The sequence below is a fragment of the Neoarius graeffei genome, chromosome 19 (assembly GCF_027579695.1).
Source record: "Neoarius graeffei isolate fNeoGra1 chromosome 19, fNeoGra1.pri, whole genome shotgun sequence".
Taxonomy (NCBI): domain Eukaryota; kingdom Metazoa; phylum Chordata; class Actinopteri; order Siluriformes; family Ariidae; genus Neoarius; species Neoarius graeffei.
Genome location: NC_083587.1, coordinates 68,447,870 through 68,475,509, shown reverse-complemented (window position 1 = coordinate 68,475,509; position 27,640 = coordinate 68,447,870). Strand labels below are relative to the sequence as shown.

The 27,640-nt window shown below is 43.5% G+C and overlaps 1 protein-coding gene across 1 annotated transcript in view; it reads left to right on the top strand.

Moving 5' to 3' along the window:
• The first annotated feature begins 506 nt into the window (after nt 1-506).
• The window catches only part of kcnj21 (potassium inwardly rectifying channel subfamily J member 21), a 36,453-nt gene continuing 9,319 nt past the window's right edge, over nt 507-27,640 (top strand). The window contains exons 1-3 of the mRNA XM_060900514.1: nt 507-582; nt 19,337-19,548; nt 19,938-20,826. Of these exons, the coding sequence (XP_060756497.1) occupies nt 19,462-19,548; nt 19,938-20,826 (976 nt within the window). The 5' untranslated portion in view covers nt 507-582; nt 19,337-19,461. The remainder of the gene's footprint in view (nt 583-19,336; nt 19,549-19,937; nt 20,827-27,640) is intronic.

The following is a 27,640-nucleotide window of genomic DNA, read 5'->3' as shown; positions in this document are numbered from 1 at the left end:
ACTGACACAACTTTCTTGTCAGCCATCAGTGGTCTTGGTGGCACTAAATTACTTCACATTATTACCCCCAAATCACAAGCAAAGTATTATTTTTAACGATGTGCAATTTTTGTCTGTGACATCAACATAGAGCCAAACATCGTACAGTTTAAAATCAGCTTCACACACTAACAGCTATTCAATCAATTAGCTAACAGGACATTCGGTAATTACAATAAGCAAGAATGTTCAGGTATGCACTTAATATTTAAGCATATTTGTGGAGAATTGAGAATTACTGATCTTATGGTGTATTTTAACCAATCTGGCAACATGTCCGCACCCCTCCTCTTCGTCCTCCTCCTCCTCCTCCTCTGGTGCTGCTGCTGATCTTCCCTGAGAGCTGCACAGAGCTGCAGGAGAACCACATCAGGAGCTCAGAGTGTGAACACGGAGAGGTCTGCATCCAGGAGCATTAATCAAACACACGGCCACGGAGAGAACAATGTGCTGAGACACACTGACAGACAGACAGACGGTTTTATCAGATGAAGTGGGTCAGTTACTCAGAGGAAGAACAAACACTTTACTGCACCTGAACAAGTGAGTTACACATGATTTTATATTTATATATATATATATATATATATATATATATATATATATATATATATAAATTTTATTTGTTTGTTTTTGTTTGTTTATGTCTGTTGAGTGTTATTACTTCAGTAATATAGTTATTAATGGTGGCATAACATGCGGTATGATAGATAGATAGATAGATAGATAGATAGATAGATAGATAGATAGATAGATAGATAGATAGAGAGGTATTTTATGTAGTTTATGATAATTAAAGCAGAGTGTAAATTGTAATATATTTTATAAATGTATATATCATGCTTCAACATATTGCATATAAAGTAAGTCACTGGTGTAATTAGGATTAATTGTACTGTCCAAAATCTACCACATATCCCGTATATACAGTACACACTCGGGGGAAAAAGGTACTAAACGGTACCTTTCCTTGTCACTAGGATGGAACCATTAAACACACACCTTTTGTACCTTCAGTGTCTTTTCCCCAGAAAGGGCTGTGTAGTGACCTTTAAAGTTTTACTGTAAAAATTAATCAGAGTCCAATTATGAGCCTTAATTTATTTTTAAAGCTGTATATATCCAATTTTCCTGATGAAAGATACATAACGGTCCTAAAGATAAATTTATCAGCTGAGCAACAAGGAACGGTACGGCTGTATACTTTTATTATTTTCATCTAACTGAAATCTGTACCTTCAGGGGATTAACCAATCTGACACATTTGGACCAAACACCTCCCCACCCACCACCTCTTCTCTTCTCTTTTCTTCTCTTCTCTTCTAGGAGTGAACATGTTAGGAACAAAACACTTGGGGTTGTGCTGTTCGAGGAAAAAAATCCATGCTGAGATGATGGTGTAAAGCAGAGTTATTTTCCTGTAACAGCACGTCCCTGAGTGGCGGCACGGTGGTGTAGTGGTTAGCGCTGTCGCCTCACAGCAAGAAGGTCCTGGGTTCGAGCCCCGGGGCCGGCGAGGGCCTTTCTGTGTGGAGTTTGCATGTTCTCCCCGTGTCCGCGTGGGTTTCCTCCGGGTGCTCCGGTTTCCCCCACAGTCCAAAGACATGCAGGTTAGGTTAACTGGTGACTCTAAATTGAGCGTAGGTGTGAATGTGAGTGTGAATGGTTGTCTGTGTCTATGTGTCAGCCCTGTGATGACCTGGCGACTTGTCCAGGGTGTACCCCGCCTTTCGCCCGTAGTCAGCTGGGATAGGATCCAGCTCGCCTGCGACCCTGTAGAAGGATAAAGCGGCTAAAGATAATGAATGAATGAATGAATGAGCACGTCCCTGAGTGTTTTATTCCTCTTATACCACAACAACTTACCAGCGATTACTGACACATCACACATTTTATCCATTTATAGTTACAGTTAATGTTGTGGAACTTCCACAAAACAAGTTATAGTTCCTGTTCTTGCTCATTCTCTCAGCAGCTTCTCTTTATTCTCTCTCTTCAAATTAGGAAGACAAAAACATGCGGCTTATCATGTAACTGAGAAACCAAAAGAACCATAAACTCCTCTGTCCTGAAGATTGCAGAAAACGTACAGTTCCAGCTTCACCTCTGACTGCTCCTTACTTTAAGAAAACTTCACCGCATCAACAATTTTATTTAATTTCTTTGTTATCACCAGAGCATCTGCTGGACACGCCCCTGTGAATGAGCCGTTGCTATAGAAACGATAATGTATTAGACCAAGAGCATTAATATAAACCTGTCATTTGCAGCTGCACTACTGTTAGAGCTGCTGTTAAAGAGTATTAATCAACACCTTCTGACCAATCAGAGTGCAGAACTCAGCAACGCTGGGTGAAAGGACTGAGAATCAGAGGGACGGTGAACAGGACAGACGAGACTCTGAGAGCCTGCAGAAGGACAAAAAAAAGACATGATGATTAAAGAAATATATCAAATATATAAAATATTCTTTCATATACAAAAGTAAAATGCTTGCTTGTAATGAAATTAAAGTATATTCTAATGATCAATTATTAATAATGATTAATAATATGTTTTATTAATAATAATAATAATAATAACTATTTCACAATTATCATGGTAAACTTTACACAGAACCCTCCAGCTTTTAATCAACAGCAAAAACATTGTAATTTCTTTACTTTATTAAATAAGGATATATTATGTTGTGCTTTCATGCGAATAATCCACCCTGAAGTTTTTTTTAATGAATGCATAATAAAATACATATTTTGAGAGCAATACTGTATTTAAATACAAATTATAACATTTATGAACTGAACTGTGCAATTAAAATGTCAGATATTATTTCCCATGCACTTGTTCATCATCAGGGCAAATGAACTTTTCCGCATTTGATCAGAATAAATTCAGATTAACAAAAGTACACTTTGAAAGCGAAAGGCAAAATAGAAATTAGAAGAAGAAACCTTTATTTGTCACATGCACACTTCAAGCATAGGGAGATTCATCCTGTGCATTTAACCCATCTGAAGCAGTGAACACACACACACACCCAGAGCAGTGGACAGCCACACTACAGCACCCGGGGAGCAGTCAGGGGTTCGGTACCTCGCTCAAGGGCACCTCAGCCTGAGGCCGCCCCACGTCAACCTACTGCATGTCTTTGGACTGTGGGGGAAACCGGAGCACCCGGAGGAAACCCACGCGGACACGGGGAGAACATGCAAACTCCACACAGAAAGGCCCTCGCCGGCCACGGGGCTCGAACCCGGAACCTTCTTGCTGTGAGATGACAGTGCTAACCGCTACACCACCGTGCCGGTGAGGGCGAGCATGGTGTGAGGGCGAGCAGACAAAATGGACCCCTGAGAGTGATTCAGTCTGATTGTAGTGTTGTGGTTTATTTATTCATTTTTAATTAATGTTTAAATCTCTAACCTAAAGTTTACTCTAGGCAGGTTTAGATCAGATTTGTTACATGTTTTTGTCTTTTTATTTCACTGAATTCACCTGATTTGAATTTATTTTTCCACCACATCATCTCCACATACCTGCTCACTGTTTTGTTTTGTTTTGTTTTTAATAAAAATCCTGAATTCCTCTCCCATATTTTTCTCTGACCTCCACACAGCCATGTTAATGTGCACTAAAATGAATTCTGGTTAACTGATGTTAGTACACAGGAAATGTGATGTGACGTGGTTGAGGTGCTGGGAAGCCGCTCGAGGCTAAAAACACTTGTGTGCTCATTAATCATTCAGATTAGCATGGCTAAAATCTCGCTGATGTTAAGTGAACTGAATTTTTCAGCTCGTTTTTCCATGGAGAGAAGTTTAACCTTGCTGTAGTGTGCACTACTTAGCAATGCTGTGTCTCATTACTGTGGATCATCTGTTTTAGATTTTATAGCAATATGGCTGTAATGTTTATTTAAAACCCCTACAATATAGTGTCTTATCTTCATCTCAGTGATTAGCAATCCAAAGTTAGCTTTGTCACAACGCTAGTCTTCTTATTTGAATTTATGTGAACATTATAAAGAAATCTTTAAACATCATGGGGTTTGGGATAGCTGTGACAAGAAAACTATAATGTTCTAATATCCTGCTCGCTAATCAGATAATTATTGATTAGCATAAGAGTTAGTTGATTAGCGTTTAGCATAAATGTTAGTTAATTAGCAATTAGCATTAAAAAATCACCACTCTATGTGAAGCTAACAAAAATCCAAATCTGAACTCTAGCTCTATTACAGATTTTATGGTTCTAGCATTTCAAATGTTTCTTCAAAATGTCAGCCAGCTTGTTAGCGAGATGCTAATTAGATGCTAGGAGGCAGTTTTTGCAGCTTGTAAAAGTCCTTCTTGTATGTCTGTGTTGTGGCAGTGATCAGGATTTTGATGGAAACCGAATGTAGAAGAGGAAACTAATCAATTCCACAGTTCTGCTTTTATTCCTCGCGCTGTGGCCATGAGGGCAGCCGTAACAGCAGTGGAACACAGTTTAATCTGTAAACTGTAGAGCAGCCAGAGGTGACAGGAAGTAAACGCCTGTTCCACCAGTTGTACCTGCGTCTCAGTACTGCTGCTGAATACTGTTGTGATTTCTGTAAGAATTCCAGCAGTGTTTGTTCTCTGAGGTCAGAGTTCAACTCGCTTGCTAATTCATCTCATCTCATCTCATTATCTCTAGCCGCTTTATCCTTCTACAGGGTCGCAGGCGAGCTGGATCCTATCCCAGCTGACTACGGGCGAAAGGCGGGGTTCACCCTGGACAAGTCGCCAGGTCATCACAGGGCTGACACATAGACACAGACAACCATTCACACTCACATTCACACCTACGCTCAATTTAGAGTCACCAGTTAACCTAACCTGCATGTCTTTGGACTGTGGGGGAAACCGGAGCACCCGGAGGAAACCCACGCGGACACGGGGAGAACATGCAAACTCCGCACAGAAAGGCTCTCACCGGCCACGGGGCTCGAACCCGGACCTTCTTGCTGTGAGGTGACAGCGCTAACCACTACACCACCGTGCCGCCCGCTTGTTAATTTCCTAACATATCTATTTATTGGACTAAATTGCTGATTTGTGGTAAAATTCACTCTGAATGTCAAAATACTTTTTATCTGACTTTTGCACCACAGCACTGCTGCTAAGTTCTGGACTCTGATTGGTCAGAAAGTGTTGATTAATTCTCTAGAACAGCAGCTCTGACAGTAGTGCTGGTTTATATTAATGCACTTGTTATAATACGGTATTGTTTCTATAGTAACAGATTGTTCACAGGGGCGTGTCCAGAAGACATTTCACTGATAATAAACAGAATAAAACTGGGTGTACTGGTTGATATGGTAAGTTTCTGGGGTTTTTTTAACCTTAATGGAGGGCGGCACGGTGGTGTAGTGGTTAGCGCTGTTACCTCACAGCAAGAAGGTCCTGGGTTCGAGCCCCGTGGCCGGCGAGGGCCTTTCTGTGCGGAGTTTGCATGTTCTCCCCGTGTCCGCGTGGGTTTCCTCCGGGTGCTCCGGTTTCCCCCACAGTCCAAAGACATGCAGGTTAGGTTAACTGGTGACTCTAAATTGAGCGTAGGTGTGAGTGTGAATGGTTGTCTGTGTCTATGTGTCAGCCCTGTGATGACCTGGCGACTTGTCCAGGGTGAACCCCGCCTTTCGCCCGTAGTCAGCTGGGATAGGCTCCAGCCCGCCTGCGACCCTGTAGAACAGGATAAAGCGGCTACAGATAATGAGATGAGATGAATCTTAATGGAAGGAGTCTCACTGTTTACTCTCTCTCTCTCTGTCTTTGACTGTATTTATATGACTTTATATTTGATGCTCAGTTTATTTAAAGTCATGCATCTTCCATGTGATTCTATTCTGAATTCATCACACTTTTTTATTGTGAGTCTTGAGGCTCCTCATGAAGCTCTCTGATTATTAACACCAACCACTGAACACAGCCTCCATCCTCCATCCCCTCCTCTGAGTTTCTGTCACCATTTAGCAAATTAAGAGCACAATTCCAACTGGAATCCCATAATAAGCTGAAAGAGGGATCACCCCGGGCCATAATTAACGTCCAAACAAAGAGAACCGAGACAGCAATTCCTCATGAGATGCTGCGCTTTTTCTCAGGGGAAAGAGAAACTTCTGAAAGGCTTCAGAGAACCGTGCCAGATCTCAAGAGGGAGTTAACACCGTCTCTAATGACGTCCAATTAGCAGCGCTGCTGAGTTTAGTTTAGTTTTTTATTTTTGTTTTTTTAAATAAAAGGTGTGAGCTGTGTGAGGATTATGCACTCTTTCAGACGTGGATAATTTTCAGCTTCTGAATTCATTCAGTTGAATAACAGTTAAAATGTTCACAGTGCAGTCGTTCAGGCGAGATGTGTTTTGTGTTTGAAGTTTCTTGTACTGAAGCTATGAGGCTAATGTAGCTAACGTGTCATGGAAGCACAGGACTGCCAGATTAGCATCATACACTGAAATAGAGTTAATACTGTTGTTTGAATAATTACAGAAACCATAGCTTTATCGCCAAAAATATCTATGGATAGAAACATCTTCTCTAAAAATCAAGGATACTTAAGAACAAAGAAATATTGTTCCAGGCTTTCCACAAACACACACACAATGAGGTAAGAGAAGAACACAGGAACCAGCACACACCAAAAGTAGATGTATATTTTCAGTGTTTTTGGTTTACAGATGTTGAGTCCATGATGGTGAGAACACAGATCCTCCAGATCATCATCAGTAACTCAACACAGCTCACAGTAAAGGGGTGTGAGGTAAAGATGGCAGCTGTAGACACAGTGTGTCCCGTATTCTCCATTTCTCAACAAATCAACAATTTTCTACACTTACAAATATCATTTTAATTCACTTACCAATAGACCCCTTCGCATGTTTGTAAACAAACTGACCGTTGCCAGGATGCGCGCGCAGCCTGGACCCAGAAACAATGGCGCTGCCCATAGACCGGCATTATGAGCTGTCAGATTATGCCAAACAATTGTCGTTACAAGATCGAGAATGCTACATAAATAAGTTAACTCTAACAAGTGGACATCGCCTACCGGATCCGCATTTAATTAAAGAGTGGACGGACGATGTTAGTAAGTTCCCTGGTATACAATGGCCAGATATATACTCGTACCTTATTGACAAGACTTCAGTGTACACCCACGAAAAACTTCGTGCCTACAAGTCTTTAGACGCATATGATTGTTATGTGCGGGCATGTACAACTTGATTAACAATGGGACATTCATATTCATTGTGTTTTAATCAAATTATGCCAGTGATGTGATGGCAATGTGGCTTTAGCTACAACAGCAAATACCAACACTAAACAGCAATTTGCAGGAGGTGATGGCATGAAAGGAATGATAGTGTAAAGAGTGCAGCTAAGAGAAATCAGAGCTGCGTAAAAAGTGAGAGGCAGAGAGCAGAAATGAAACTGAACGGGGCGGGAGCTAGGTTAGAGCAGTCAACGTAAGTTGGCATTTAGAGCGAGGGCACACAATTTTACCTTTCCATCCTTGCTTTAAAATTGTGATTTTCGGCATACACAAATAATGACGGCACAAAATCTGGACTGCTTGAGTCAAGCGAGACCTCTCCTACAAACAAAACTGCATGCAAAGCTAAGTTAACATGCTAACAATATTCATTACATTGTGTAACTATGACCCAGCTAATCAGACAAACGTTACCAAAGTATTTTGCTACATCAATAAACGAAGACTAGAAAGAATAAAAAAGATTTAATAAATAGCCTGATCTTACCTGTGATGAAGTGGGCGCTGCAAACCCGCGCATTTTTGATAGTGCTTTCATCCCAGTCTACACGTTAGATGGCTTGTAGTCATAGACGTCGGCGATTTTTTTGGAATGGGTGAGATCCTGCTGGAATTCTGAACATTTTAACCCCATCACTGCTACGATTCTGACACCCGACAACACAACAACGAGGCATTTCTGAGTCTTTTTTGGGTCCAGGCTGCGCGCGCAATTTCCGCTTACGTATGAATGACGTTTACTGCGAAGGGGTCTATATAAAGGATAGAAATTTCAAGATTCAGCCCTGACATGGCACTCGCTTCACATCTGATGAAGACGTTGGAGCGGCTCTTCCTCAGCCTCCTCAGACCCCAGGTACAACATGCCCAGGACTGTCTGCAGTTTGCATACCGGGCAGGTGTTGGTGTGGAAGATGCCATTCTCTACCTGCTACACCGAGCCCACTCGCATCTGGATAAGGGAAATGGCATAGTGAGGATCCTCTTCTTGGACTTCTTGAGTGCCTTCAACACCATCCAGCCGCTTTTGCTTCAGGACAAACAGAACAGGATGCGAGTGGACCCCTGCCTGGTCACCTGGATCTCCAGCTACCTCACTGACAGGCCGCAGTACGTCAGGCTGAAGGACATCATGTCTGACACTATGATTAGCAGCACCAGAGCACCCCAGGGCACGGTGCTGGCCCCTCTTCTCTTCACCCTGTACACCGCGGACTTCTGCTACAACTCGGAGCTGTGTCACATTCAGAAGTTTGCCGATGACACAGCCATCGTTGGGTGTATCAGTGACGACAGAGAGGAGGAGTATAGGAGCCTGGTGAGGGACTTTGCTGTATGGTGCAACAGGAACCATCTGCAGCTCAACACCTCGAAGACCAAGGAGCTGGTCATTGACTTTGGGAGGTCCAGACCAAGGTCACGACCAGTTCTGATCGAGGGAGTCGAGGTGGAGGCTGTGGATTCCTACAGATACCTCGGGCTGTGGCTGGACAGCAAGCTGGACTGGACTTGCAACACCAATCACTTATACAGGAAGGGACAGAGCAGGCTATACTTCCTTAGGAGGCTGCGGTCCTTTAACATCTGCAGGAAACTCCTGTGGATGTTCTATCAGTCTGTGGTTGCCAGTGTCCTGTTTTACACTGTGGTGTGCTGGGGGGGGCAGCACATCCAAGAAGGACACATCCAGGCTGGACAAACTGATCAGGCGGGCCGGCTCTGTGGTCGGCATGAAGCTGGACTCTCTGGTGACGGTGGCAGAGAAGAGGACTATGGACAAACTATTGAACATCATGGATGATGCCAGTCACCCTCTGCACACCGTCATCAGCAACCAGAGGAGCCTGTTCAGTGACAGAATGCTCCTTCCCAAGTGCAGGACGAACAGACTCAAAAACTCCTTTGTCCCTCACGCCATCAGACTGTACAACTCCTCTCTGGGGGGGAGGTGGGGTAACAGGAGGACAGAGGACGGGAAGGAGCAGTAGCCTAGCCTAACAATAAGCAATACCGGACAATGTGCAATATAAAGTGCAATATCTCTCCTACCGCCACCCCCCCTTCTCCCCACCTTTTTCCCCCTTCCTTTCCTCCCCATATCTTATTCTTTTTATATATTTGTATGTGTAAATACAACCCCGATTCCAAAAAAGTTGGGACAAAGTACAAATTGTAAATAAAAACGGAATGCAATGATGTGGAAGTTTCAAAATTCCATATTTTATTCAGAATAGAACATAGATGACATATCAAATGTTTAAACTGAGAAAATGTATCATTTAAAGAGAAAAATTAGGTGATTTTAAATTTCATGACAACAACACATCTCAAAAAAGTTGGGACAAGGCCATGTTTCCCACTGTGAGACATCCCCTTTTCTCTTTACAACAGTCTGTAAACGTCTGGGGACTGAGGAGACAAGTTGCTCAAGTTTAGGGATAGGAATGTTAACCCATTCTTGTCTAATGTAGGATTCTAGTTGCTCAACTATCTTAGGTCTTTTTTGTCGTATCTTCCGTTTTATGATGCACCAAATGTTTTCTATGGGTGAAAGATCTGGACTGCAGGCTGGCCAGTTCAGTACCCGGACCCTTCTTCTACGCAGCCATGATGCTGTAATTGATGCAGTATGTGGTTTGGCATTGTCATGTTGGAAAATGCAAGGTCTTCCCTGAAAGAGACGTCGTCTGTATGGGAGCATATGTTGCTCTAGAACCTGGATATACCTTTCAGCATTGATGGTGTCTTTCCAGATGTGTAAGCTGCCCATGCCACACGCACTAATGCAACCCCATACCATCAGAGATGCAGGCTTCTGAACTGAGCGCTGATAACAACTTGGGTCGTCCTTCTCCTCTTTAGTCCGAATGACACGGCGTCCCTGATTTCCATAAAGAACTTCAAATTTTGATTCATCTGACCACAGAACAGTTTTCCACTTTGCCACAGTCCATTTTAAATGAGCCTTGGCCCAGAGAAGACGTCTGCGCTTCTGGATCATGTTTAGATACGGCTTCTTCTTTAAACTATAGAGTTTTAGCTGGCAACGGTGGATGGCACGGTGAATTGTGTTCACAGATAATGTTCTCTGGAAATATTCCTGAGCCCGTTTTGTGATTTCCAATACAGAAGCATGCCTGTATGTGATGCAGTGCCGTCTAAGGGCCCGAAGATCACGGGCACCCAGTATGGTTTTCCGGCCTTGACCCTAACGCACACAGATTCTTCCAGATTCTCTGAATCTTTTGATGATATTATGCACTGTAGATGATGATATGTTCAAACTCTTTGCAATTTTACACTGTCGAACTCCTTTCTGATATTGCTCCACTATTTGTCGGCGCGGGCGGCACGGTGGTGTAGTGGTTAACGCTGTCGCCTCACAGCAAGAAGGTCCAGGTTCAAGCCCCGGGGCCGGCGAGGGCCTTTCTGTGTGGAGTTTGCATGTTCTCCCCGTGTCCGCGTGGGTTTCCTCCGGGTGCTCCGGTTTCCCCCACAGTCCAAAGACATGCAGGTTAGGTTAACTGGTGACTCTAAATTGAGCGTAGGTGTGAATGTGAGTGTGAATGGTTGTCTGTGTCTATGTGTCAGCCCTGTGATGACCTGGCGACTTGTCCAGGGTGAACCCCGCCTTTCGCCCGTAGTCAGCTGGGATAGGATCCAGCTTGCCTGCGACCCTGTAGAACAGGATAAAGCGGCTACAGATAATGAGATGAGACGAGATTTGTCGGTGCAGAATTAGGGGGATTGGTGATCCTCTTCCCGTCTTTACTTCTGAGAGTCGCTGCCACTCCAAGATGCTCTTTTTATACCCAGTCATGTTAATGACCTATTGCCAATTGACCTAATGAGTTGCAATTTGGTCCTCCAGCTGTTCCTTTTTTGTACCTTTAACTTTTCCAGCCTCTTATTGCCCCTGTCCCAACTTTTTTGAGACGTGTTGCTGTCATGAAATTTCAAATGAGACAATATTTGGCATGAAATTTCAAAATGTCTCACTTTCGACATTTGATATGTTGTCTATGTTCTGTTGTGAATATAATATCAGCTTCTGAGATTTGTAAATTATTGCATTCCGTTTTTATTTACAATTTGTACTTTGTCCCAACTTTTTGGGAATCGGGGTTGTACTTAATTTATTTTAATTTATCTAGAAGTTTTTCTCTATTTCTTTTCTCTGTTTATCTGTAATGATGCTGCTGGAATCTTAATTTCCCTGAGGGAACCCGCCCAAAGGGATCAATAAAGTCTTATCTAATCTATCTAATCTAGTCTGACAGCCTTCAGGTGTTTTGTGTAGGAGCTTGGCATTTTAACATCGTAGGACACTGGGATGACTTATCACTGAAAAAATACACCAAAATGCCATCTTCTTTCCCCCTGATTAAAAACAGCAAAATTAATGTGAATCGGGGAATGATTGACAGTTCCATAGGAGTGCTGAACCCTGTGGCATTACCTGCCACCCCTCTGGAAGCCCCGCCCCCTTCCCATTATTCACATGAGTAACGTTCCGGGCTGCTTCTCTCATCTCAACCTGGTTTTCCCATTTGAGAGACAAGCTGACGTGGACTTGGATGGTTCTATCTCTGGTGTATCTTGATGATCTCCTGAAGCAGTGAAACCCATCCTGAGCACTTCACATATCTGACCTACAGCTGCTTTTACTCCTGACGATCATCGTAGCTCATCCAGTGGAAAATGTTTCCTTTCTTTCCTCACTGCTAAACTCAGCTCTATCACTGTTTTAAATCCAGATTCATTGTATATTAATCACTTTTAACTCAAAATAAAAATTATTTATAACTACAGGTAATTCCGTCACAGAGAAATGTTGTTTTCAGATGCAGCATGTTGCCTCAAATCTGCTGCAAGATTTTATCCAATCTGACGTGCACTTATTGTACTGATTATAGGAGACAGGACCGAGTTTGAGGTAATAATAACGGCAGTTTTTCTCGTGTTTGCTACAACAACTCATCTGTGTAAAGCAGATAAACAGAGTGAAAACATTAAATTAAGCCCACTTTCAGTGTGCGATTTAATGAGACTAATTTGCCAGCGTTATCACTTTAGTAGTGGAATTTCAAAAAACAGACTTTCTGCGTGTGGACGGTGTCCTGGCACGTTTATCAAATGACTCCACAAACAGAAGGAATAATAATTAGACTCATATAACCTGCCTCCTACGCCTGGAAATCCACCGAGAGATGATTTTATTTCAGCACTTATCACAAATAATGAACATCATACCTCATTAACAAGACTCCACCATCCCTCATTTAAAAAAAAAATACAATGCAGTGAGAGAAAAGTGGCTGTCTCAAATCACACACTGAGCCTTTAAGTAATTGTATTATTAATTATTTTGCTGCTGTTACACAGTCTGTCTAGCCACCCTGTGCCTACCCTGTGCCCCACCCTGTGCCCCATACTGTGCCCCACCCTGAGCCCACATTGTGCCCCACCCTGTGCCCCATACTGTGCCTCACCCTGAGCCCACATTGTGCCCCACCCTGAGGTCATCCTGTGCCCCATCCTGAGCCCATGTTGTGCCCCAGCCTGAGCCCACCTTGTGCCCCATCCTGTGCCCCACCCTGAGCCCCCCCCAGGTCACCCTGAGCCCACCTTGTGCCCCACCCTGAGGTCACCCTGAGCTCACCTTGTGCCCCACCCAGAGCCCCTTCCAGGGCCACACAGAGGCCACCCCGTGCCCCCACCCAGAGCCCCACCCTGAGCCTTTCAAGTTTTTTCCTCATGGCTGTGTCACAAATAGGATAAAGGGGTAAAGTGTGGAGGGACCCTCACTCAGCCCCAGCACCACGTGGTGCAAACACTTAGCCTCTCTGTATGTGAAGACCATCTGTGTGTGGTGAAGAGCCACTTCCTACTTGAGGTTACCCTGTTTTTGCAAAACATGGCGGCTCTAGAGGAGTAAACCTTGAATAAAAAATCCCTCCTTCTGGCCACAGGGATGAGGTAAGTGCGTGGGGTGTACACTGAAAGACTGGTGTTTTTTGGCTCACCACTGTGTTCCGCTTGGCATATGAATGAGATATTCTCATCAGTGGCAAGGGGATTCTGCTCTCAGTTAGAGTACTGCACCTGGGAGCGCTTGCAATACACCAGTACCCTCTGCAACTTGAAAACAGTATGAAGTCTATTAACAGCACCACGGTTAGAGCCCGTGCCAACAAGCAGTCCTTTAACAGGCCAACAATTGTTCTAGGAGCAGCCAATGATGACCGCTTCTTAAACCCTCCTACTGACGGGCGGAAGTGTTTGGCTCAGAAACCTAGAAAAGGACTTTCTCAACCTAACAAAGTTATTATCTTTGGTCAACTCAACTGTAGAACTCTGAGCACACATTCATCAAAAGAAGAGCTCACAAAACACATGAAGGATTACAACGTAGCCATGCTCTCTGTACAGGAGCATCAACTTGTTCACCAAGAAGGGGACCCAGATATTATAGCTTACAACTTAGGCTCTACCACTCTGTTCACATCTTCTGTGTCTCATAACTCAGAAGGAGCAGCAGTTCACGGCTGCTTCTCGGTAACTTCAGCCATCAAAATCAATGACAGAATTGTTTCAGCTATCTTCAAAGGCGATCCAAAAATCTATGTTATCTCATGTTACTCACCACATAACAGTAGACCAGAGGATAAGGTTATCGACTTCTACACCAACCTAGGGAATTATCTCTCTTCAGTTCCAGCCCATGCATTTGTGTCTTTATGTGATGACTTCAGTGGAAGACTAGTGATGGGTTTTTCTTATCATAAAACCCTGGACAGAAATGGTCACCACCTTCTAGACTTCGTCAACCAGCATAATCTAATAGCTACAAACATAAAGTTTCAAAAACCAAGAAGGAAACTTTGGATGTGGTGGTCATCGAAAAGAGGACTGTCGCAAATTGACTACATCCTTTGCAGGAAACGCTGGCAGAATAGCATCTGCAACAGCCAAGCGCACTCTTCATCTAATCCCATTGGTAGTGACCATCGTATAGTCTCTCTCAAAGTCAGATTTAGCCTCCGTTCCTCTAGACCAGTCATAAGGAAGACTTTGGCAGCATTGGCATCAAATAAAAATCTTGCTCTTGAAGTGGATGATAAAATAGTAGCCGACTTCAACACACTCCCTGAGAGTATGCAATCTTGTGATTCCTTTGTCCAAATTTGCAGCAAACATGGCAAGGAACTTCTTCCAGGGAAATCTAGACACCATCCCTCATTTGCAGATTGTAAAGTGATCATTGAGAAGTGTATAGAGGATCTTCAAGCCTCTGTTGCTAACATACTACCTGCACAAAATAACCTCAAAGAGTCTTATGACAGTTGCGAAGAAGAAAGGATAATCATCATCTTATCTGCTTTTGACGAGAAAAATAGCTCATCCAATGATGTGAAAGGAGCATGGAAGCTGGTGAAGAAACTGCCAAAGAAGCAATCTCCAGTGGTTTTCATTCAAGGGGAAGACAGACTCTCTATATGGAAAAATTATTTCCAAAAGCTGCTAGCCCCAAACAGGGAGCCTATTGAAAACATCACAATCGAGGTGTTTGAGCTTAATCATGACATCAGCTGTGCGCTCTTCTCTCAAGTGGAAGTAACTACTGCAATAAAGCAAATGAAGCTCAGAAAAGCTCTGGGTTTAGATGGTTTACCTCTTGAAGTCTGGAAATTCCCAAAGTTTCAGGAATGCCTGTTGAAATTTTGCAATGACACCTTTGTAGGAAACAGACCAAAGGAATGGGGAACTTCTGGCATTGTACCTATTCCAAAGAAAGGCAATTCATGGATAACTATTAAGGCATTAGTCTTACTCAAGTAGCTGGCAAGATCTACAACCGGCTTCTGCTAAATAGGATCAGACCTGTCATTGACAAGCTGTTGCGTTCCAATCAAAATGGATTCCGTCCACAGCGTTCAACATCATCACATATTCTCACTTTACACTATATTGTCGAGGAGCTGCATAATCATGACAAAGAAGTAGCCACTGTATTTATTGACTTCATGAAGGCCTTCGACTCCATCAACAGAGAGAGGATGTTCGAGATTCAGAATGCAGAGGCCCTCCTCCACAAAGTAGAAATAGCAATACAAGTCATTGGGCTCCACCTTAATGCCTCAAAAACAAAATGCATCCATTACAATCCCTTGAAGAGCCTCTTCATGTTTTCAATGGCTCAGAAATCGAAAAGGTCACTGACTTAAAGTATTTGGGCAGTTGGACAGATACAGCACACGATATTGAAGTGAGGAAAGCACAAGCTTGGGGTGCTCTAAATGCACGCTCAAAGGTGTGGGCATCCCCAATCCGTACTGAGACCAAGGTTCGCATCTTCAGTCAGTTGAGACCATCCTCCTCTACAGTGCTGAATCATGGACTCTCACAAAGTCACTTGAGAAATCTCTTGATGGTACGTACACAAGAATGCTCAGGGTGGTAAAGAATATGTCCTGGTATGACCATTTGACCAACAGCCAACTCTATGGGAACTTACCAAGATTAATCACTATAATCAGGCAGCATCACCTTGCCCTCACAGGCCATGTGATGCAACATGTGGAACCTGCAACTTCTGTCCTCTTCTGGGAACCTGAGGAGAAACGAAGGATTGGTCGTCCCCAACTAACTCTGAAGGATGTCATTAAAAATGATTCTGGCCTTGATGGTGAGGAGCTGTTGGTGGCTATGAAGGATTGAAGTCGCTGGTGAAAGGGTTTCATATTGTCACTGACTGTTGTCGGATGACAGTAAGTAAGTAAGTGTCCCAAATGCCAAAGTTAGTTAGGTGAGTGTGCATTAGAGTATGATATTGCACTCCTGTGTGTGTGTGTGTGTGTGTGTGTGTGTGTGTGTGTGTGTGTGTGTAAGCGGGAGGATTATGCAAATGCAGGTGAAAAGGTAATTATGCAGATGAGAGTGTGGGTGTGGAGAGAGAGCATTGAGATCTGCTAAACGATAATGAACCTGTGATCAGGATGAAACCTGCACTGTTCAGTGTGTGTGTAAATAAACACATCTCAAGTGCCCCCCCCCCCTTTCTGTTTGAACATCAGGAACATTATCTGTGTATCTATTTCTGTCACTATCTCTCTGTCTGTCTCTTTATCTCACTCTGTCTATGTTTCTGTCTGTCTGTCTGTCTGTCTGTCTCTCTCAAACCTGATGTATTCTTCTTTCTTTCCTTTTTATGACTCAGATCCATTCATAATCTCTCCACTTTATCTCTCCATTTCTCTTTGTCCTCTCAAGGAGGAATGTGATGGATAATAAAACACACTCATAAGTGCTCTCTCTCTCGTTTCTGTAACTAGCCTACAATACATTTAGCTCAAGGTCGCCTTCACCATCTGGCCATCAGTGTTGAATTTATTTACACTTTTTTACTCAATATGATGTCAGGAGAAGATGGAAACTGAAGAGGCCACTCACACACACACACACACACACACACACATCAGGGACATTTGAGTGTCTCTCGATGCTTTGAGGCCAGTTGGTGACATTTTACGCCTCCTGCATTAAAATCTCCCGACACTGTGACGTCACACTGGACGGAAAAGGACACAGATGCTCTGAGTGTTGGAGCGATACGATAAACTCCTCGTATGATCATTGCAATAACCGTCCGAGCTGATCACACCGATATCACAGATATCACATCATCACTGCATCGAACAACAAAGTTACTCACAACAGAGGAACCGGAGCAGGAATCTAGTGTTGTGATAACGTCACTCCATCACACCTCCTTCTCTCCATCCCTCTCTCTCTCTGTGTGCATGTAGAGTTTTTGTGGGTGTTCAGGAAAAAAGAGCTACAGTGCATAAAGTTACAGCAAAATTAAAATACAGTGTGTGTGCGAGCGCACGCACGTTAGCAGGTCCTGGTGTGTGTTTATTCTTAACCATCTGCTTCTCTCCCACACACATCCTTTGTTTTTCCCTTCCTTGTGTTTTTTTCTCCTAGTATCTATTTATCTATCTATCTTGAGGAACAGTGTGTGTGTGTGAAATCTTTTGCAGTTTCATTCATTCATTGATTCATTCAGTTTCTATGCCGTGTATCTGTCACGGCTCGTGGGTGAGCTGGATTTGATCCCAGCTGATTTTGGGTTAGAACATTTTCATTTAAAGGATTTTATTTGTGAAATGAATCTTTCGGAGCGGCACGGTGGTGTAGTGGTTAGCACTGTTGCCTCACAGCAAGAAGGTCCGGGTTCGAGCCCCGGGGCCGGCGAGGGCCTTTCTGTGCGGAGTTTGCATGTTCTCCCCGTGTCCGCGTGGGTTTCCTCCGGGTGCTCCGGTTTCCCCCACAGTCCAAAGACATGCAGGTTAGGTTAACTGGTGACTCTAAATTGAGCGTAGGTGTGAATGTGAGTGTGAATGGTTGTCTGTGTCTATGTGTCAGCCCTGTGATGACCTGGCGACTTGTCCAGGGTGAACCCCGCCTTTCGCCCGTAGTCAGCTGGGATAGGATCCAGCCCGCCTGCGACCCTGTAGAACAGGATAAAGCAGCTACAGATAATGAAATGAGATGAGAATGAATATTATCACTGTTTTCCATCTGCAGTGATGAGTGCTCATTATTTAATCATCATTAACATTTATTTGTGTGTAAACTGTGTTTTTCTGATGAGCTCATTTACAGAAATGTGATTTTCCGTTAACTGTGTCACTTAACACCTGCTCGTGATACACACCTGTTCTTCACTCCACAGCTCTACAGTGCTGCTGAACTGTCAGCTAGTGAACTCGTGAGTTTGTTATGGAAGTACAGTATGTATGATCCAAACTGTTTGCTTGTCTGTCTTTTGTATTGGAATTTTTTCAGAAAATATTGCATTTATGTTTGCTAAAATGGCTTTGTCTAATTGCATAAATTTACATCCCTAATCATAAAAAATCTACTCTTGTGAATTAAAACATCTATTTCACTGCGATTCTCAGAGAGACTTTTACAGAAATGTGTGTGGGATTTTATTTTTATTGTTTAATCAGAAAAGACCATGCACTGTTATAAAAAGTTTAGTATAAAAGCAAACATAAATCCAACATCAACATTTTGGGAAATTCCAGGGACAAGAATGAACATCCATCCATCCATTATTTGTAGCCGCTTATTCTGTACAGGGTTGTGGGGAAGCTGGATCCTATCCCAGCTGACTACGGGCGAGAGGCGGGGTTCACCCTGGACAAGTCGCCAGGTCATCACAGGGCTGACACATAGACACAGACAACCATTCACACTCACATTCACACCTACGCTCAATTTAGAGTCACCAGTTAACCTAACCTGCATGTCTTTGGACTGTGGGGGAAACCGGAGCACCCAGAGGAAACCCACGCGGACACGGGGAGAACATGCAAACTCCACACAGAAAGGCCCTCGCCGGCCACAGGGCTCGAACCCGGACCTTCTTGCTGTGAGGCGACAGCGCTAACCACTACACCACCGTGCCGCCCCAAGAATGAACAGAATGGAGCTTATTTAGAAACTGAAATAGATAGATAGATAGATAGATAGATAGATAGATAGATAGATAGATAGATAGATAGAAACCGGTTTAAAATACAGTGTGGTTTTATGTGTTTAATGTGTAAAAAGGAAATTGACGTTTACATTCTAATGACGGATGACTTGATTGTGAAGTGGGTGGAGCTTAAAGTTTCAGATAATGCTAGTTGCCAGGAGACAATAAACTAAAATAAACTTAACATTTTTTTAGTTTTGTTTTGATATTTTTACCACGAAAGTTTAAGAAAATGTGTGTTGTAGATGCAATTTATTCCAAATCCTGAAAACAATAGACATGTCTACTCTTGCCTTAATCTGATTCATTCCTGCGCTGTTACTCAGATGAAGTGTTTGGTTTGTTTTTTTCCTGTAACTTTTCCACACATTAACTCTTTCTCTGTCCTCACTATCAGTGTTTGATTGTAATCACGCTTCGCGTTGTGTGTTTTTGTTATGGACTTGGACAGCGCCCCCTGCTGGACCAGAAGACTGCGTGCGCACGTGTGTGTGTGTGTGTGCGCACGTGTGTGTGTGTGTGTGTGTATGTGTGTGTGTGAGAGAACAGCTGGGTGTGGCTCAAGCCCTGCAGGTCATGAGTAGCATAAAGAGCCAATTCGGACAGGATGTGGAGAAACAGGGCATCAAACTGCCGAAGAAATGGAACGACACCAGCAGTAAGGTGAGGTTCATCTGTTCTAGAATGTTCGAGTCATTCTGAAGCAGTTCTGGCTTTATCCTTCCTATAAATTGTTAATAATGTGATAGTAATAGTTCACACACTTTTATTTCACTTTCTAGCTCAGAGCTCGAACTGGCCTGAACACCATTTCTGTGTTAAACAACTTTTATTAATTCTGTTCATTAGAAAAAATTGAGACGAGCAATTTTTTTTAATTGTGGCTCCACGTTTAGTAAGAAGTAATTTAAACCCGAATAGAAGGGAAAGGGTTAAACAGTTCACTGCCCTTGGCAGTTGAAAATTAAAATTTCATGACCTTCGGCTTCTCTTCTTTTCTCTTTGCTCTTCTCACCCAGTTATTCTTTATCCTGTGGACTTTATCTTTGCAGATCTCCACAGACCGGACCATGGTGGTGGGAGGGGGTGTGGCTGTGGGAGGAGGGGGTGTGGCTGTGAGTGGGGACTCTTCTGAGATCCCTCGCAAGCGTAGACAACGCTACGTCGAAAAAGATGGGAAGTGTAACGTGCATCACGGCAATGTGCGTGAGACATACCGCTACCTAACGGACATTTTCACTACGCTCGTGGACCTGAAGTGGCGCTTTAACCTGTTGGTGTTCACGCTAGTTTACACAACCACGTGGATCTTCTTTGGGCTGATCTGGTGGCTTATCGCGTACGCCCGTGGTGACCTTGAGCACGCAGATGATGGAGAGTGGACGCCATGCGTGGCCAACCTCAACGGCTTCGTCTCAGCTTTCCTGTTCTCAATTGAGACGGAGACGACCATTGGCTACGGCTACCGCGTCATCACGGAGAAGTGTCCCGAAGGCATCGCGCTGCTGCTGGTGCAGGCCATCCTGGGCTCCATCGTGAATGCCTTTATGGTGGGCTGCATGTTTGTGAAGATCTCGCAGCCCAAGAAGCGCGCTGAGACACTCATGTTCTCACAGAATGCCGTCATTTCAATGCGTGACAACAAACTATGCTTGATGTTCCGTGTAGGAGATTTACGCAACTCGCACATCGTGGAAGCATCGATCCGAGCAAAGCTGATCCGATCCAAACAGACAAAGGAAGGAGAGTTTATCCCGCTGAATCAGACCGATATCAATGTGGGCTTCGATACTGGTGACGATCGGCTCTTCCTCGTGTCTCCGCTCATCATCTGCCACGAGTTTAATGAGAGCAGCCCGTTCTGGGACATCTCGCAGGAGCAGCTTACGCGGGAAGAGTTCGAGATCGTTGTCATTCTCGAGGGAATGGTGGAGGCTACAGGTGAGAGGTTATAACATTTGCCTTATGCTATATAGCGTAATAAACATGTGCACAATGTAATTTCTCCCAGGCTTTTAGATTTAGACATCTGGATATGTTCCACAAAAAAGACGTGTACATTTTACAAATACAAGCAAACAGTGTGTGTGGGAGAGCACGTGTGTATTTCTGTACGAGCACAAAAGAAATCAGTGTGAAAGCGGAAGGAACTGTCATAACACCACAGAAAACATGTGTGTTTAATGCAAATTATGAAATTTACATCTCAGAAAACCTGAATGAAAATGTGCCTGAAATCAGAAATCCTTAACACATTTAAATGTCACAGTGAAATGAATGTATTTTGGTCTGTTGGTTCATTATCTAATCACAAGGGAAAAACAGGGCGAGGAGAGAGGGATAAAACTCTGACCAAAATTAACTCCTGAGCAGTGAAGATTTTTTTTTGTCATTTAGCGCTTACCCGTGCTTCAGATCATTGTGTTTCAGCTGGAACGGCGTTCTCGGTGGGACAAAAGTGCACTCACAGCCTTCAAGTGCCATCCATATGATCCAAAACCATTTAGAAATGATAACTCATTACATAACTAACAGAAAAATATCTGCAGTGGAGTGAAATATGGAGCGTCTAAGCTCATTACTGCTGAAGAGAAATAAAGCTAGTGGACCGTAGCGTTATTGAAACAGTATCTGCATCAGAATGGGATGAAAATGTGCTTTTACATTACTGTGGGAAATAAGAGTCAAGAGTGGGACGATGTATTGGGATAAATATCATAAAACTGAAGAAAAAAATTACCTCCATATGCTTAAAATCTGCTAACTTTTTAAAGATATAAAAATCAGAAGAATACGGTATTTGTAAAGGGTGTTGAAACTAACAGCTAACACCATCTTCAGAACTGAAGCGATCGACCTGCACAGCTGACATGAACAAACCTGATTTCTCAGAAAAAATTTAATCTATATTCATAAATATTTACCATTTTTACAACTGAAATAATCTTTCTTAATAAATGTTCACAAGCTTCAAGATTAAAGCTAGCTAACCTAAAGCTAACTAGCATCAGTTAACCTGACAGGATTTCTGAAGCTGTATTTGTAAATATTCAATCATTTTCACCATTAAAGCGAGCCAACTAGCTAACATATGACATCCTGACAGAATTTAATAGGACATAGTATGATTTAACTGAATAAGGATGTTTACAATCTTCAAGAATAAACTGACTATTATTCAAAAACCTGACAGGATTTTAAGTCGTGCTAATCACATTTTCACAATCTTCAGGGGGAAAAAGCAAGCTAGCTACGATTAGCTAATCTGGGTAGGATTTCTGACAGGACTTCATGTAAATAAATGTTCAGCATTTTCAACATTAAAGCTAGCTAAGAAGCTCTAACCTGGTGAGATTTCTCCGAGAGTCTGTATTCATCATTTTCACCGTTAAAGCGAGCCAGTTAGCTAACATGAGGTAAACTGGATTCCTGGAGGATTTTAAAGCCATTTTTATTGCTACACAGCACGCTGAGACTGTGTTTTATTTATTTCACATGAGCGTAAGTTGATCATACCAGAAATTTAGTATATCGTTTTTATCATTTAGATTTTTTCCACCAGAATTAGAAAAAAAAAGAATAACTGTAATGTAATTGTGGTTGTGTGCATTTGTTGATGCAGGAGAAAATACTTTCAGCTAAAACAGGTCAATACGATCGATCTGCTTATTCTTCAATACTGTTTATTCTGTCAATACTGACACACACACAGCCCCTTTGTTTTAATAGGTGCTATTACTGCAAAGACGTTTTCATCATGTTTTTGTGACAGAATTCTTTACCGTCGGTCCTCGGAGACGCATCTCCTCCATCTGTCTCCCTTCATTTAGAAACGTGCTCCATTACTGGAGTTGTATAATTTGACAGCACTTTAAGCCTTTTAAAGAATATTTAAGCATTTGTCTACATTCACATTTCATTTAACGGTGCTCAAATTACCCAGCATGCATCGCTCTGCACTGGAGCTTGTCTGTGGAAAGGAAATGCACTGTAGGCTGTCATGACCTTTGCCTCAAACACCATCGTGGCTCAGGTGGATAAGGCGCCATGCCATGGGTCCGGGGGCCCGGGTTCGATTCCGGCCCGAGGTCATTTCCCGCTCATTTCCTGTCTCTACACTGTCCTATCCAATAATAAAAGGTGAAAAAAGCCCCCCCCAAAAAAACACCAGTCCATTTGTTAAAGATCTGGCATGACCTCTGACCCTGAATCAGTGTGTTTGTTGGTTTAGTGGTATGAAACTGGTGAATTTGTGCTTTCGAATGTTTTGAACAGATTCTTTTTAATAACCTTTTCACAACTCCATCTGAATCGACTGACACATTGTTATTGGTTTAAGAATTCCAATGGAATCCCAACAATTTAACACCAGATCCTGATTAAAGTGTAAAACCGCACATAGTCTGATGTTAACAGTGAGAACAACTCTTTAATTTGTTTATATTTCCTGCCTGAACTGTGATCATCATCACTTAACTTTCACTGGGTCAGAACTGAACTGATTGTTTTCTGTGTCTGGTTCAACTCAAAATCCACAAGAACGCAAAGTCGAGCTGATTTCAGAAACTGGAGTCTTACAGTGCCTTGCAAAAGTATTCATCCCCCTTGGTGTTTGCCAGGTTTTGTCGCATTACCAAGCTGGAATTAAAATGGATTTTTGGAGGGTTAGCACCATTTGATTTACACAACATGACTACCACTTTAAAGGTGGAAATTGTTTTATTGTGGCACAAACAATAATTAAAATGAAAAAAACAGAAATCTGGAGTGTGCATAGGTATCCCCCCCCCCCCCAAAAGTCAGTACTTTGTAGTCAACTTTTGCTACAATTACAGCTGCAAATCTCTTGGGGTGTGTCTCTATTAGCTTAGCACATCTAGCCACTGGGATTTTTGTCCATTCCTCAAGGCAAAACTGCTCCAACTCCTTCAAGTTAGATGGGTTGCAATCTTCAAGCTATGCCACGGATTCTCAATTGGATTGAGGTCTGGGCTTTGATTAGGCCATTCCAAGCAGGGGCGCTGCCAGAAACTTTGGGCCCCATGAAAGATTAGAATTTTGGGCCCCCCAACTTTGCCCACCCTTGTCACAATTGCACTATTGTCATTATTTGACTTTTGATAGCCCATGGACCTTGAGTTTGTGACTTTGTTATTACATTTTATGTATTAACCTACCAGGGACTAGATGAAAACTGGTCAGTGACTAATTCTGGTGCATTTACAATCACAAAAATTCAAGATTTTGCCACATGCCTTCTTGTGCTAGGACAATTGGTAATGAAATGTGTGATGTGACTGCTAATAAATCATAGAAAAAGTTTTCTACCCAGCATCAAAATACCTATGGAAATCCCATGGATTATGTGTTAGGTAGAAAGCTGTGTGTACTGTTCTGCAAAAAGGGAATATGTTCAAAGCAAAGTGTGTCTAGACAGAAATTGGAGCGTAAGCAGAGTTACCCATAAAAGACAGGAAACATCTTATTATAAATGTATTTCAAAGTGACACGGAGTGACATTTCAATTTGATCAATTACGTACGTATTTCTTCATATGTTGTAACCTCTATCCCTCTTTTGTGTGTGCTGCGCTTTCTCCAGCTCCTCAATTTGAAACCAATGGTTTAGAACGTGTGAACATTCCACACACGTAACCATGTCAAACACTGACTGGTGTCCGTTATTAGCAACACTTTAATCTAGCAAACTGTATATGGCGCTCGCTCATTAAAAACTTCAATCCTAAAGCATTTATGGGTTGTATTGCTGCTTATCTCCTTCTCCAAAGGGGGGTTCAGTGGTTTGGTAGGGCGGAGGTCCCCCTGAGGCTGAATCTGTGCATATTTAGGGCACCCCATTAGTTATGAAACTGGGTATTAGCACTAGTTATTAGCACCAGCATAACGTAATATTTCATCTTATCACACAAGTCAGTTCAGTTATTAAAATGGAAAAAATGTCACTGTACAAACTGTAAAAGTGTTCTCTTGATAGGCTAATCCAACCACGTTCATACTGTTCATTTACCGTTCATTTACCATTCGCTAATATTTTGAACACACATGTGAGCGATAGCTACCTTTCTTTGGGAAAAACTGAGTGACCAGTTGCCTGCCTCTCCGGTCCCTCTCAGCTTTCAGCTGCCTTTCTTTACGTTTTTGACAGCCACGCTTCATATTTAGCGATCATAGACTGTACGCACTCCACTGCTGGCTGGCTGCTGCACCGCAACACAGCAGCAAGTAGCGTTGCACTGATCAGCACACAGATTTAACGCATCGCGCTTCTACCAGAACTGGACCGTACCATTTCGCAAAAGGGGGAGGGTTAAATGACAATGTTGAAGAACTCAAGAAATAGACAACCTTGTTCAATTAGCTCATTTTACCAGATGGAATATTGCATTGTTGTTATTTCAAAAGTCTTATTAAAATCATTAAAAGCATATTATCAGCCCCTTAAAGGGCCCCATGGCAGTGCTGGGCCCCTAGAATTGTTCTAACCTTTCCCCCCCGGCGGCGCCCATGATTCCAAGACATTTAAATGTTTCCCTTTAAACCACTCCAGTGTAGCTTTAGCAGTATGTTTAGGGTCATTGTCCTGCTGGAACATGAACCTTCATCCCAGTCTCAAACCTCTGGCTGACTCAAACAGGTTTTCCTCCAAAATTGCCCTGTATTTAGTGCCATCCATCTTTCCTTCAGTCCTGATCAGCTTTCCTGCCCCTGCAGATGAAAAACATCCCCACAGCATGATGCTGCCACCACCATGCTTCACTGTAGGAATGGTGTTCTCAGGGTGTTGGGTTTGCGCCACACATGGCATTTCCCATGATGGCCAAAAAGTTCAGTTTTAGTCTCATTTGACCAGAGAATCTTCTTCCATGTGTTTGGGGAGTCTGCCACATGCTGTTGGGCAAATTCCAAATGTGTTTTCTTCAGCAATGGCTTTTTTTTTCTGGCCACTCTTCCATAAAGCCCCACCCTGTGGAGTGTATGGTTTAAAGTGGTCCTATGGACAGATACTTGGGAGGTGTGGCGGGGTATACAAGACATCACAAACTTTAGAGTCTGTGATGCGTCAACAGGAGACCTGAGTGCGCCGCTGGCAGAGGAGCTAAATTGCTTCTTTGCTCGCTTTGAAACATCCCAGTAGCACTCATCTGCTCCAGCCCTGCCCCCACCCGGTTCCTGCACCACTCCATTCACTGTAAGGGAGCATGATGTCAGACGGATGCTCCTGGCAGTGAACCCCAAGAAAACTACCGGCCCAGACGGAGTACCTGGCAAGGTGCTCAGAGCGTGCACCCATCAGATCGCCCTCACCTTCACCAGGATCTTCAACCTCTCTCTGGCTCAGGCAGTCATCCCACCCTGCCTAAAATCAGCAACAATAATCCCAGTGCTGAAGAAGTCTCCCGTCACCAGCCTGAATGATTACTGTTCTGTGGCTCTCACCCCGGTGATCATGAAGTGCTTCGAGAGACTAGTTCTTCAGCACATCAAGGACTACCTCCCCCCAGACTTCAACCCCTACCAGTTCGCATATCGTGTGAACAGATCCACAGAGGACGCCATTGCCGTAGCTCTCCACTCTGCGCTGAACCACTTGGAGCAGCAGCAGAGCTACGTCCAGATGCTCTTTGTGGATTACAGTTCAGCCTTTAACACAATAATCCTGGACATCCTCATCAGAAAACCAGACACTCTCAGCCTCTCCCGTCTCACATGTGCCTGGATAAAGGACTTTCTCACCAACCGGCCCCAGACTGTGAGACTTGGCCCCCACTTCTCCTCCACCCGCACGTTGAGCACCGGCTCTCCACAGGGCTGTGTGCTGAGCCCCCTCCTGTACTGCCTCTACACCCACAACTGCAGTTTGACCCACAACAACAACCTCATCGTCAAGTTTGCTGACGACACCACAGTGGTCGGACTCATCTCAAAGGGAGACGAGGCAGCCTACAGAGAGGAGGTCCTGAAGTTGGCAGCCTGGTGTTCGGAGAATAACCTTGCTCTGAACACCAAGAAAACCAAAGAGATCATCGTTGACTTCAGGAAGCACAGCACTGACCTAGCCCCCCTTCATATCAATGGCGAGTGTGTGGAGAGGGTCCACACCTTCCAGTTTCTCGGCGATCTCATCTCCGCTGACATCTCCTGGACAGAGAACATCACGGCAGTCATCAAGAAGGCTCAGCAGCGGCTACACTTCCTGAGCGTCCTCAGGAAGTACAACCTAGACTCCAACCTGCTGCTGACCTTCTACCACTCATCTATTGAGAGCCTGCTGACATACTGTATCACAGTATGGTACGGCGGCTGCACTGCTGCAGACAGGGAGAGGCTACAGAGAGTAGTAAAGGCAGTACAGAAGATCATCGGCTGCCTTCTCCCCTCCCTGATGGACATTTACACCTTCCGCTGCCTCAGCAGAGCTAAGAACATTATCAAGGACAGCTCCCACCCTGGCTTTGATCTGTTCGACCTGTTGCCCTCAGGAAGGTGCTACAGGTGCATCAAGACAAAAGCAAATAGATTCAAAAACAGCTTCTTTCCAAAAGCCATAACCGCCCTGAACTCGAATATGCACTGACTTTATAGTTTAACCCCCCCCCCAGCCCCCGGACTCTCTCTGTGCAATGCCCCACTCCATAATGTGGAACACAACACTGTACATAGCACCCCTTTTTTTCCACTATATTCTTTGTGCTGTGTTTACTGTATATTGCATATTTTTATGCTGTTTGCACTGT